The sequence below is a fragment of the Thunnus albacares genome, chromosome 14, assembly GCF_914725855.1.
Source record: "Thunnus albacares chromosome 14, fThuAlb1.1, whole genome shotgun sequence".
In the NCBI taxonomy this organism is placed as follows: Eukaryota; Metazoa; Chordata; class Actinopteri; order Scombriformes; family Scombridae; genus Thunnus; species Thunnus albacares.
The window spans coordinates 14,271,132-14,284,522 of NC_058119.1; the positions used below are offsets into that span (position 1 = coordinate 14,271,132).

General features: G+C 39.7%; 1 protein-coding gene across 1 annotated transcript; it reads left to right on the forward strand.

Moving 5' to 3' along the window:
• prom2 (prominin 2) lies at positions 1 to 12,203 on the forward strand. Its single transcript, XM_044373699.1, has 24 exons — positions 1 to 182; positions 1,115 to 1,472; positions 3,665 to 3,729; positions 4,078 to 4,283; positions 4,489 to 4,609; positions 5,058 to 5,121; positions 5,253 to 5,342; positions 6,268 to 6,464; positions 7,130 to 7,204; positions 7,549 to 7,612; positions 7,722 to 7,878; positions 7,965 to 8,117; positions 8,206 to 8,329; positions 8,442 to 8,530; positions 8,685 to 8,769; positions 8,917 to 9,060; positions 9,148 to 9,216; positions 9,362 to 9,454; positions 9,568 to 9,621; positions 9,723 to 9,803; positions 10,655 to 10,723; positions 10,832 to 10,921; positions 11,116 to 11,228; positions 11,386 to 12,203. The coding sequence occupies exons 2-24, from the start codon at positions 1,208 to 1,210 to the stop codon at positions 11,435 to 11,437; spliced, it is 2,520 nt and encodes an 839-aa protein (XP_044229634.1). The 5' UTR covers positions 1 to 182; positions 1,115 to 1,207; the 3' UTR covers positions 11,438 to 12,203.
• Positions 12,204 to 13,391: the final 1,188 nt, after the last annotated feature.

Here is a 13,391-nt window from a genome sequence, read left to right on the forward strand (position 1 = left end):
TTTCTCTCCCTCCCTCTCCTCTTAGTGGCGGCGGTTCTCCATGCGAGTGCACAGTCAACTTCAACTTGTCAACAGTTGCAGAGCATATCAGGTTTCTAAAGGGCTGTCAGAGTCGCACACCCCTTACTGAGTTAGTGGAGATCAGAGCGGTGGGACTATAGTGCACTGTCAAGCCACGGAAGGTGAGTTGACTGAGAGAAAAAAGCAAAATGCTCACTCTACTCTCTTGTGTCTGTATTTTGATCTCCTCTACATATTAATACCTCTCTCATCTGTCATCTTTTCATTCACTTTTTTGTTTGACCTTTTCCCTGTCTTACACCATCCTGTCCCGCTTATACCCGTACCTCGACTGGAGGAGCCGCTCAGTTTGTTTCCAGGCTCCAGTATGTTACAGTAAATATCCTCCAGCTGCTGAGTGTTTGGTAATAATTTTCTCTAATAAGAATAATGTCTCTCGAGAAAACAGGCAGACCATTTTCTCTGATTTCAACAGCTTGCGTTGCGAATATAGGGGAATTAGGTGTGTTCGGTTATCTTAGGGCCTTCCGCTTTTGAAGTTATTTGTTTAAGAGAAGCACACCTACAAAACATATAGTGAATGAACATAGAGAGATGAGTGATACTTAAATATTAGCACTAGATTTCTCTTGTTCTGACAAATCTTTTACTGTCTACTCTTCAGAGAAACAGATAAATAGAGGTGATGCAGGCATTTGAGGGGGACACAGCTTTTCTGTGTGTTTACACCACAAAGACAGCCGGACAGGTTCTTTCAATCTATCATATGATATTTTCCAAGACTTTTCTAGTAACTTTTAAATGTCAGCACTCTCTCTATTCCATGACAGAAAGTCTCAGGATATGTGTAGTAGGCTATGAAAGGGGAGCTTAAAGGGCACTGATATTCTCAGAGATGAAATAGGCGTTGGCTTAACATTTATTTATAAAATGCCATTGTTGTGTTTCTTCGGAAAAACAGCAGCAGTCTTTTTTTCTACATTTTGTTATGAACTGTACGACAATCTCTTTTCTCTGTGACTCAGTCTGTGGGTTTCTTCACCAGCCTTGTATGAGTGTGTCATTGTATTCAGTTTCTCTTCTTTGTTTCCAGATGCATCAAGACAGAGCTTGTGTCATGAGGTGATCACTCTATAAACCCGCTTTTATCCGTACAAGTCTTTCGCCTCCTGTCTCACCTGCCGAAATGAGGTTATCTGAGAGTATGAGGGGCTGGAGGTGGTGGCAGGGCAGCGCTGGAGTGTTCAGGGCCGGAGTGGGAGTTTTGCTGCTGGGACTCAGCCTGGCCCAGTCCGTCCCTCCCCAGGGGGCCTGTCCGACAGCTGTGGCCCAGCAGAGCCTCACCCAGCCCAAATATGAGGACACGGAAGAGCAGGACGCTGGAGCTGGCTTCATGGCAGCTCTGGTCCAGTCCTTCCTCCACACAGTCCAGCCCAACCCCTTTCCCGAAGGTCAGTGTCATTAAAATGTTACTCACTAATCAAACGTCTTGAATCTCTGCTGTCATGTTCTGATGCATTGTCTACTTACTCATAGTTTCTGTTAAAGGACATTTGTCAAATTGTCCAGGCTTTAGGTCACAGAGCAACTAGGTCCACAGCTCCGGTTACACATTACGATATTTTGGCTTTCACGCCCAATGCTGGGCAAAATTCCCCCTACAGAGGGAAAGTTGAAAGGTGAATGTTTTAACCCTCACTCCTGCCCTGTGACAATTCTGACCATACAAACGTGACAGGATTGGTTAATAAGTAAGTCAATGGGAATTCCTGTAATCCAATCAATCTTTAACCTTTATGATGTTTTTAGTCCAAATTTGTTTGCCCCCGTGACATGTTGTGATTGCTCCACACACCCTTCTACATTACATCCTGCTTGGTGTTAATGTCATAAAGCAAACAAAAACATGACTAACAGCCTTTGCCAAGTTCAAACTCATTGCGGTCATCTTGTCGGATATAGTGGATTAAATATCTACCAAAAGCTACTTAGTCACGTGTAAAGAGAGTTGTATTACCTTTCAAAACCTTTTATGTTAACTCGCAGGTGCCAACAGTTGTTTGATTATCTGCAGTCATTGTATGATAAGGCATGTGGCTTAATGGCTTGTTTTTCAACTGCAAGTTTCCGCTTCACAAAAAGAAGCTATGCCTGGGGTTATAAATGTTAGCAAATAAATAACAGCAGTGGAGGAAGTACTCAGATCTCTTACTGAAGCAGTACCACATTGAAAAAATACTCAATTACAAGTAAAAATCCTGCATTCAAAATCTTAAGTAAAAGTATTGTCAGCAAAATGTACTTAAAGTATCAAGTACTCATTATGAAAAATGGCCTAATTTAGACTGTTACATTTATTATACATATATATATATTATTTGAAAACTGATTAAATGATGTGTTAGCAGTATTTTAATGTTGTCGAGGTAGAACTAATTTTAACACCTTTTACGGTTGATGATTCTAATCTGTAACAATGTATACATAACAAACTGATCATATGTTTTAAGTATAAAATATTGATCTGAAAAGTAACTATAGCTGTGAAATAAATGTAGTGGAGTAAAAAGTACAATATTTCCCTCTGAAATGTAGTGGAGTGAAAGTATAAAGTAGAACAAATGGAAATACTCAAGTAAAGTACAATTACCTAAAATTGTACTTAGGAACAATACTTTAGTAAATGTACTTAGTTACATTCCACAACTGGTAAACGATAAATGTTTTTGCTTTCAAAACATACCGTGTTGGTAGAGGATACACACCAAATGAACAGAACCAAAAACAGATCAAATGACAACCTGCCAACCCCAATTATATTTTTATTTATGCATTTTAACAACTTGTCTCAGGTTTCTGAAGCTAGCTGATTTTTTAGTTATTAATAAAGTAATTAGGGACATTTATAGGTATCCTACATTATAAAATGTTACACATATGACATTTACTTCTAGTTGTGTCTGTTTTAAGTTTGAGGGGTTGACTCACACGCTCCTGGATTTCACCTGCTGATGAAGCAATTTCAGCAATTTTCTTTTTGTAAAAGTCACAAGAAAATCGGAAATGCCCTTCCTTCTTTAATTCTTACACAACATTCACACTACTAAAGTGTGCAACCATGACATCACTTAAAAGGGAGACGCAAAGCAACATGGAAATATTCAAATTTCCAGAACATTTATGACAGGCTGCAATCTGAGGTGACACAGATGGTGAGAACTACACAAATAGCTGGTGTGAGGAGCACCAGAACAACGTGTCTTCTTGGTTACATTTTGTGAATAATATCCACACTAACAAGGTCCAGTGAAACCATGAACTGCAGGCTTTGTATTATGTTTTTTTTGTGTGTAAAAAATCTAATCTCTCCTGAAAGCTGTCCTGGTTTCCTAGTTACCACAAGATGGAGGTGTCACATTTCCACTTGTGCAAGAGATTAAAATGTTTGTACGGAGCACAGGACACATTGTCCCTGTGGCCGGGCTTTTGTACATGGATGACTGTGATGAAGGCCAGCAGCGTAGAAAACCATTCAGCATTCCTTGCCTTTATAAGCTGTGTTTTTGTCCATTTTGAAGTAATTTAGAAGCACTGAGCCATAGAAAAATTTCAAACTTTTTTTCTTTCTCTTGTCTCTTTCTAGATCTGATCCTGAAACTGTACCATGTCTCTCAAAAAGTACAGTTAAATCAAGAACTCCTCAAAGAAGTACGTGAATTTGAAATGTTGTTTGAACTTCTAGGCGTGGGAAAAAAACAGACACACCCTCCTCAATTCCCCACCAGCTGGTAATCTGAGAGTCTTTCACGTTAAAGCATCCTTGTGTGTATATATCCCAGTCTAGTGAAGACTCTTTCATCCACTCTAATTGTGGACTGTCACCACAGTAAAGTAACACTACTGTTTGGTGATATCTCACTGTGTTTGACGTCACAACAGAGCACAAAGACCTGCCACTGTTCTGCTATCCTGGCCTTGTAAATGATATTTTGTGCCATTTCTGTTGTAACTGCCTCAAGTAATATGTATCATTTCTGTATGTGTGTGTGTGTTCAGATTCTGGTGTATCAAGTGGGTTTCCTGGTATGTGTAGCCATTGGCGTCCTGTACATCGTTCTGATGCCCATAGTTGGTTTGTTCTTGGCGTGCTGTCGCTGCTGTGGCAACTGTGGTGGGAAGATGTACCAGAAGCAGACGTCCTCCATTAACTGTCGCAGAAGAACTCTCTACTGGAGTGCCTTCGTCACCACAATCATTATCTTGTGAGTTTGTGTGTGTGTGTGTGTGTGTGCTCATGTGCGTTTTTGAACAGCATAATGATGTGTTATCTGAAATTAGCACAGAAGAAGACAGCTTGAATATGCATGCCTCGCTGACTGTGACTGTCTCCCTCGGATCAACATTATGTTCACGACACAAACTGAATCCTGTGTGTATGTGTGTGTGTGTGTGTGTGTGTATTTGCAGTGCTGGAAACATCTGCATGTTCAGAAGTAACGAGACCCTCAATGTGAGTGTGGACCAGAGTACAGTGGAGCTCAACAAAACTATAGACAATGTCCGCACCTTCCTCACTTCTGTGCCTCAGGTAAGAAAGACACTTCAAGCTTATGGAAATATACAAAAGGTTAGGGAACTTATTGTGGCAAACATTTCTCAATATTGATTGATTAATTGCTTTTGATCTTTTTTCTTTCAATGTTAAAACCATATATCTTGTTAGTGCCTGTTTAGGATCAGTCACATTAAGTCCTGCCCCCCTACCATCAATCAGCTTTTTGTGTGTGATGCAAACAGTCAGCTCTCTGATTAAGGACCAGCTCTGGTGCTCTGCAGTGTCAATACACTTATCTCAAGATAGTGGTGTGAGAGAGGGTTGATGGGAAAGGCTGTGTTGCGTTCTGTTTGTCCTTACTCATTTGCAAAAGGTGCTATGCATGATTTGCTTATGTAATCACCTCTTCACACAGTGTAGTTCAACCCATATCTAATGTGTGCACTTTAAAGTAGTTTGTTTTTCCTCTGCCTATCTCCAGCAAATCGACTATGTGGTGAATGTGAGCTACAAGACCGTGCAGGAGGTTACAGAAAACCTAGATGGTAAGAGCAGGGAACTCATAATGTAGAAATTGAGAAACCAATCCTGTTTGCTCCAACCACTGCAATACAGTATTTTCTGTTCTGGTCATTAAAGATTAAAGATCTCACACTTGTGTGTCTGTTTGAAACAGATATTGGGTTGCAGTTGGGTACAAAGATCCAGGAACGCTTCACAGGAACTCTGGATCCAGCGCTGCGTTCAGTTAGACTTCTGCACCAAGGTACAGCTCCTTTGCATGCTCTATCCTGTTTCAGTCAGAGCATGTAAATGCTTGTGTACATATTTGACCGATCAGTAATTGCATGAGCAGGCCCTGCTTTACTGTATTCCACTTCTTATTCTGATGTTGACATATTAAATGCAGTATGAAGTATTCATTAAAAAGTATAAATGTAAAGAATATAAAGTCTTAAATGAAGTCGACAGGTTTCTTTATTGGTGAACATCTGTTTTTATTTGTTATTGCATCATAAAGGAGGAAACAAGACTCTCAGTCAAATATATTGATGTCATAATCACATTTGAGTCCTTTTGTATTGAGTATCTGTCAATACTTTGGCTCCAGAAAGCCTGCATCAAAATTAGTAAAGCATTTTAATCACTACATGTTTGACAGCGGATTAAAAAGCCGATCTAGGATTTCACTGAGATCTGGAGGACATCGTAGCTCAAAATACAACAAAAACTTATAGTAAAAGTTATGATAAAATGTTTGCAAATCTTCAATTTTAAGTAGAATAAACTTCTAAGCTTGAGTAGTCTCAATGTTTGCATTGTGCACTCTTGCAACGGAAAGCTACAATTGAATAAATAAATTAAATTTCTAAAAAACGTTAATCCTTTGGGCTTTACATAATACATAATTTACTGACATGTTGCTCAACACTGCACGTCCACTCTTAGAGTAACACAGAGCAAGCGTAGTAGAACAATATGAAAAATCAGTTTATTTCTCTTTGTCCTTTGTCCTGTCCTGCTTTAAGTTTCACAACTTCCAGTAGCTGTCTTTCGGTTTGTCAGCTTTTTTAAAATGCTTTTGAATTAGAAGCTACGTAGCATCAAAAGCGTCATAGATGAATGTATTACTTTTCTAAATGTGTGGATACACTGGCTTATATGTTTGTGTTTTTTACTTGTATGAGCAGTCACTCAAGACACCAGCGTTCAACTGAAAACGCTGAACTCATCGTTGGTCGAGCTGCAGTCCAGTGTGGATGACCTCCAAACCAATACCACTGCTGTTAAAAATAAAATTAGCCAGACCTTATCCAACTCAGACTGCATTGGCTGTGACACACTGAAGCCAGAGCTAGAGAAACTTACACTGGACATCTCCATCACTGTAAGCACTGATTAATAACATCAAGTATTTTTTATTTTATTATTTATTTTTCTTCTTGAATGGACAAATTGATTCTGAACAACAAAGACAAATAAAATGAGGTCAGTCTGAACAACTCAAGTGTTTCATGCGAAAATCAGACTTTAGTTAAGAACCTCCTGAGGTTCTGACTAAGAGTCAAGTTTGACAAAAGGCTTCTCTGGGGTAGAGTTTTGAAAAGTTTCCTGTTGCTTATGAAGCAACAGGAAACTTTTCAACATTTATACAATCAAACTACGTCTGACACAGACTGCGACAGTGTGATACATGATAATAATGGTTCATTTTTGGCTTTGTCTTAACAGCTGATTTGTCATCCTCCCATCTGTTCCTCTCTATTCCTCCTACACTCCTAACTCTGACACACTCTCCTCTCCTCTCCTTTCTTTTCCTCTCTATCATGACCATAAGAATATGACATTGAGAAAAAAAGGGGAGAGACAGCATTGAAGAATCTTTTGAATCAAAGCATTTTATTGTGGCTCTTTAGCTGTTTGATTAAATCAAGAGGAACTTGTCTTGTTTCACTGAAATCTGCTGCCACCTTCTGTTTATTTAAGGTATAACATTTACAATACATGTGATTGCTGGTTACACTCTTAATGTGTGTGCATATGGGTGAATAGGTTCCCAGTCTGAGTGAGTTCCAGTCTGCAGTGGATGAAGTCATCAAGACTAATCTTGGATCCAAAATCGAGGAGGTCAGTGAATTCTGAAAAAAAACAATAATTCACAATATCAATAATCTTGACAGTATAATGCCTGCCGAGTGGATGGATAGGGAGAAAACTGTGAACAAGTTTTAAATGTAATATGTAATGTAATAAAATGGGAAGACTGGATTTGTTTTTTAGGTCTTGTACACTAAAGCGATTTTAATATGTGTAACCAGAAATAAATTGACCACAACACAGCCTCTTATTCATAAAAAAGAGCTTGACAGAAAGACACATTTCAACTTTTAAAAATAATATTTTAAAACTGTTCAAGTGTTTATTAAAGATTTCTGTTTTTCACTGGCCTTTACTGCTTGTCTTCATTTCAGGTGGAGTACTACTTCAACAGCATCCCCCAGAAGGTGACCAATGAAACCAAGGAGGTAGTTCAAAGTGAGTGAGCAAAACATTTACTGTCAAATATTAAAATATCAGTCTCTAAATGAAACGATATATTGAAAAAGATTCATTTTAAAAAGATCTGTGTGTGTGTGTGTTTTAGGCAGCAAGCAGCAGCTGAGTGAGATAGAAACACAGATCTCCAAGGTGACCAACGACATCCCTTTAACTGCTCTGACCGACGTCAATCGCACTCTGAATCAAGTGCAGGGAGACATCAGCCGGGTCACCCCAGTGATTGACAAAGCCGAGCATATCAGGTAACGAGCCTATGAGTGCAAACACACATCATCGATGAGAGGAAAAGACACAAATCATTCACTGTATGTGTATACTTTTTTCCCAGGTGGGGAGTGTGTGTAGCCCTGTGCTGCTTGGTCCTCCTGGTGGTGGCGTGTAACCTCCTGGGTCTGTTCCTCGGCCCTGTGGGTCTGACACCCAAATCTGACCCCAGAGAGCGCTCCTGCACGGCAAACTGCGCAGGCACCTTCCTCATGATGTGAGTTCTTTGGCTCAGTCCCTTTCAATTTTTAGGTTTATGCGCTGCTATCAAGGGTAACATCAAACCTTTTAAACTGTGCTTGCAGGGGTGCAGGTTTCAGCTTCCTCTTCTCCTGGCTGTTCATGATAGCGGTGCTGCTGCTGTTCCTGCTGGGCGGGAACGTTTACACTCTCCTCTGTAAGCCCTGGAGTGATGGAAAGCTGCTACAGGTAGTCACAACAAAAACAAATACCTGCACATGTAACACACGTGCGTGGGACATATAAAAATACAGGCGCTGAGGTAAATATATGTTCATTTTCTTGCTCCTGTTCCCCACAGTTCATTGACACTCAAGGATTAATTCCACACCTGGATATAGGTCAAAAATTAGGACTGGAAAGCAACATCACTATCTCTGATATTTATAGGTATGTAATCCTAATCCACCTCTCACAGAAACATACATTCTGAATGTCTCTTTTTCTGTTTGTTTGATTTTCTATGTGATTTTTTTGTTTTGTTTTCTCATTGAAAGTCTTCAGATACAAATAAATTGAATTTACTTGATGTTAATGCTTACAGTGACTGTGAGAAAAACCAGCCTCTGTGGTCAACACTCCACTTGTACGAGCTTGTCAACCTCGGAGACCTACTCAATGTATCTAAAGTGAGTTTTCTTATTATGCCTTTTTGATTTCCTATTACTTTAAGATGTCTAGTTTGAAATTCCTGGCCATTGTCTAACAAAATGTCATCATTTATAATGTTTGCCCTCTTCTCTTTGTCTCTCTCTCTCTCTGACACACACACACAGTACACTGAGGAGATCCAGCAGCACTTTGAGAATACAGACATCACTCTGTCCACCTTCACCTTTTTGACCACTGATGTTAAAAACCAACTCAGCAGCTTTTCTGCGAAGGCTAAAAATGTTGACTTCACTTCCGTCACACAGCAGGTAGGCATTGTTCACAGACTTGTGCATATATGTGAAGATTTACTGTCACGTGTTTTACATCCAGTGTGTCTTGTTTCTCTCTCCCAGATGAACAACATCTCCAGTATCAATCTGAATACAACAGCAGATAAACTCGACAGGCTCGCTGCCACTCAGGTGAGTCATGAGAAATTAACATACCACATAATCCACTGGTAATATCTTTTCTCAGATTTTCTGCGCTATAAAGATATCACACAAATCACAACTGAATACATTTTTTTAATGTCCATGTACTAATGAACTATTTGCTTGCTTCTAGACAAACAATGCTATTCGGGGAGAGCTCCAAAATGAGGCCATGAACCTGAGGCGTATCCAGATCAACATAGAAACAAACATCTTCCCGCAAGTAGTGAGTAACTTGCCCTATCTTGGCTCCCATCTCCAAAGATCCTAATTTTCCGTGCTGGTCACCCTCAGTTTACAGACATTTAAACAAAAACATCAACTTCTTTTTGCCTCTAGGAGAAGCTGAACTCAACCACCGAGAGCCTTCGATCCATTGCAGAAAATATCAACGTAAGTACACTGACTAATACCTGGCAACTGCTAAGAATAAAGATGATTCTTTTCTCTTTCTTTCAGTGGCTCATTCTCTCCTCTCTCTCTTTTTTTTCCAGGGAACAGTGGGGGAGGTGCTGAGCAACGTGGGAGCAGCACAAGACTTCCTCGACACAAATACGACACAGATCGTCAAGACCGTGAGTAGAGCCACGAGTCACATGAGTCAGGAGAAAAAAGTGCTCCATGTGCTTCCTTTAATGCCTGTGGTCGGTCAGTCATTTCGCCAGAGGGGGTGAGGGGGAGGCGTCATATCTCGGTTAGTCAGTGTGGGTGTGTTGCTTGCACTTGAAACACTGTGCTTGTTGGTTCCACATTTTCAATACATGACTTATAGTGTACATGGCGTCTTGAATTGAGGTTATGCATGGATTGTAGCTCATAATTAGAAGCTGCTTTCCAGATGTATTTGGGAGGCCAGATGACACTTGCAGGGTCTATTTTTCTTGTATTATGTGAATGTTGTTGCTGGGGTCCCAACAAAATTAGAAAATTGAACATATCTCACCAGCTTCCAGTGTGTCACTGAATAGATTTTGAGGTACCACTGTCTCTTGGGTCATTTGGTAGTGGTATGCTGTTCCTGAGTCCAAACTAAACATGGAGAAACAGCATTTTAGTCACTATCTGCTACAGGACTGACATTAACTTGCTTAAAATTGAACATTTCTAAATAGTTCTATAAGTGCTGTCCGTATCCTTTTAAATAAGCATTTTAATATTTCATGCTCTGTATCCTATTTAATGTTTTGAATGCATTATGTACGGTCACTTTGAATTGCCTCTGTGCATGAAATGTGCTGCATAAATAAGCTTGCCTTGCTTTGCCTAATCACAGTGCTATTTCAGTTATTTACGGGTCACTTCAAAGGATTTACCCAGAATTCCACCGGCTGAAACTGGCTAGGCGTTCCACTGATACCTCATGATTTCCCGCTGTAAAGCAGGGAGAAAATGTGTGGAATTTACTCTTTCTCTCTTTGGGTCCTAGGAGAGCAGGGAGTTTTTGGACTGTCAGCTGAGTTACTTCATCGCTTACGCTGACTGGGCCAACCTCACGGTAAAGTTTGTTGTTGTTTTAAATGTATGTGCAGTCTTTGTGTGTTTGTGTACATGTGTGTGAGTTTGCCCTTTTTGCAATGTGGCTGATTTGTGCACTCCTCTTCAGATCACACAGCAGGTGGGGCGCTGTGGACCAGTGGCGGAAGCTGTGGACTCGGGGGAGATCATCCTCTGCTCGCACATTGTAGAGTCTCTGGTGAGGATCAGACGTTGTTAGCTCCACCTACAGCAGCGCGTCTGCAGTCTGGAGAACAGGAGCTAGTTTGAGAAATAGTGTTTGTTAATCTGTTTCATATCAGTTTCACTTGATTTTTCAGGTCAAGTACTTTTTCTTCATATTTGTATCAGCTCTGAGTCATAGTCATCCATGCTCTCTCTCTCTCTGTTTAGAATGCCTTCTGGTTCAGTCTGGGCTGGTGCATGATCTTCTTCATCCCTAGCATCATCTTTTCTATCAAGCTAGCCAAATACTACAGGAAAATGAAGTACTCTGATGTCTATGAGTAAGTAGCACACACAATAAACTTACAAACATGCATCTTGTAAATCTATTCATGCACACAAATCCATGCGTGCACATGTTGTGCAAGAATCACATGATGGATTCTTTTCACTCTTCTGGCTTGACTTTGACCTCTGTTAATGTCTCTGTTTTACCAGCAATCACATAATCATGAACCACATCCCACGGGCCCAGATGAGAATCACCTGAGAGGGCAGCATACTGTGTGTGCAAGACTGAGGCATCGCTTTACAAGATGAAACACATGGTGCTCCTGCATAGATGTGGCACATTGTCACTCACTGACAAAAAGGCTCTGAGAAAGAGTCTTTTTTAAGGTGGAGGAGGAAAGACAGTTATTAAGCGATTCAGTACACTACACACAACACACGCACATCTCAGGGGGACACAGGGCATAAGGGAATCTGCAGGGATTTTTGCTTTCATCATTTCAGAAAAAAAAACATTTCAAAGAGATTTATTTCATTTATTGTGTTATATAAATGTTTTGTATGTATTTAATGTATGAACTGAGCTGGATTCTGACACAAACAGTCCATTCAATAATCTATCAGTAGTTATGATTTGGCAATCCACTTTCAATGAAAAACACTAAATTCTTAATTATACTTGCACTTTATTGGAAATCAAAGCACAGTTTCCTGTGTAAATACTATGATTCAGATGGATAAACTTTTTGCTGTGACAAAAATGTGACTGATGTAACTGATGTTTGCAAAACTGTACAGTGAAACTCTCTTCTTTTTGTTACCGTTTTGTCTGCAAATATGTTGTCATGAATGATTTTGACTGATTCCATAATGAAGATTTTTTGTACTACTTTGTACTCAATTGTAGATTGTGTTTTGCTTTTTGTTACACAGCACTTTATTATATGGTCCAATGTGATTACATGTTGTGAACATTTCTGCTCGCTCTTGTCAACACTGCTGTAAGTAAAATGTGTCACTGCTCAGCTCTGCATTTTTCAACCTTTTAACCGTAACATGAGTGGAATCTCAGAGATCAGTCGGTGCCTGTTTTCCACACAAACCGTGAAAGGGACTTTCACAGCGCACATTTGATGCCTAGTCTGTCCCTTTGGATCTTGCATGAATATTTATAAACTGCAACTGTTTGTCAGAAACCAAGTTTGACAAAACTCTGCCGGGATTATTACAGATTCTGCACAGTCCCAACATGCATCTGTAAAGACTTACTTAATATTATTTTATATGTGACGTCACTCTGACTTCATGGTAGGGCAGCTTAGTGTCGTCTGTGGCTTGTTTGTAAGCGTGAACTCTTCACAAACATAGTTAACAGTACATTACATTAATACTGCAGATTTACACAGATACCTATAATGATATGATTTATTTAGGTGGCCAGAGTTTGTGTTTCTTTATGATCATGAAGTGTTACATTGCTGTCACGCAACACTTTCTTATTACAACAGTCTATGCAAGTTCCCACTCATGTGACACTGAATAATTTTCATAAGGAAGTGAAAAATTATAGGAGCTGGTTGACCGGAAAGATGTAAAAATTTTACTTTTAATTTTCGATTTTACAATAATATTACCATTGGTTCCCTTTTCTTCCCTGGTTCCTCATATAAATGATACATTCATCCCTTCAGCCGATCAGCATACAAATTAAATTAAATCCTTTGGGTTTAAATTTAATATTAGGACTTAATATTATGATCCATAGACTCATGTATAGTTGAATCATGGGAATAGGGTTATTAAATCTGTATACTGCATTAACTAGAAGATAAAAGTATCAGCTCCTGACAAGGTATTTTGAGTCTCTACATGCTTCTGTGTTGCTATTCTGACTCGTGTGAAATAGCACTTAACTCTGAGCTGAGAAGCCCATTAATGTAAGTGATGAAAATGTCCTGTAATGCAGTTAGCCCTCGACTGATGCATTCATCCCTGCAACTCAGTAGTCAGCTGTTCAGAGACAAGCAGAAGACAGAGCAGCAGAGCAGCCAGCAAGTGTCTGCTTATTGTTTACAGGATGCCATCTATAATTAGAACAAATAAATCGATGGCATTACAGCACCGGCACGACTTTAAACCTTGTAATATGAGAGGGTGGATACATAGAAACTCAATCTGAAGAAAAAACAAGTGCGAGGCAGGGTGAGAACGAA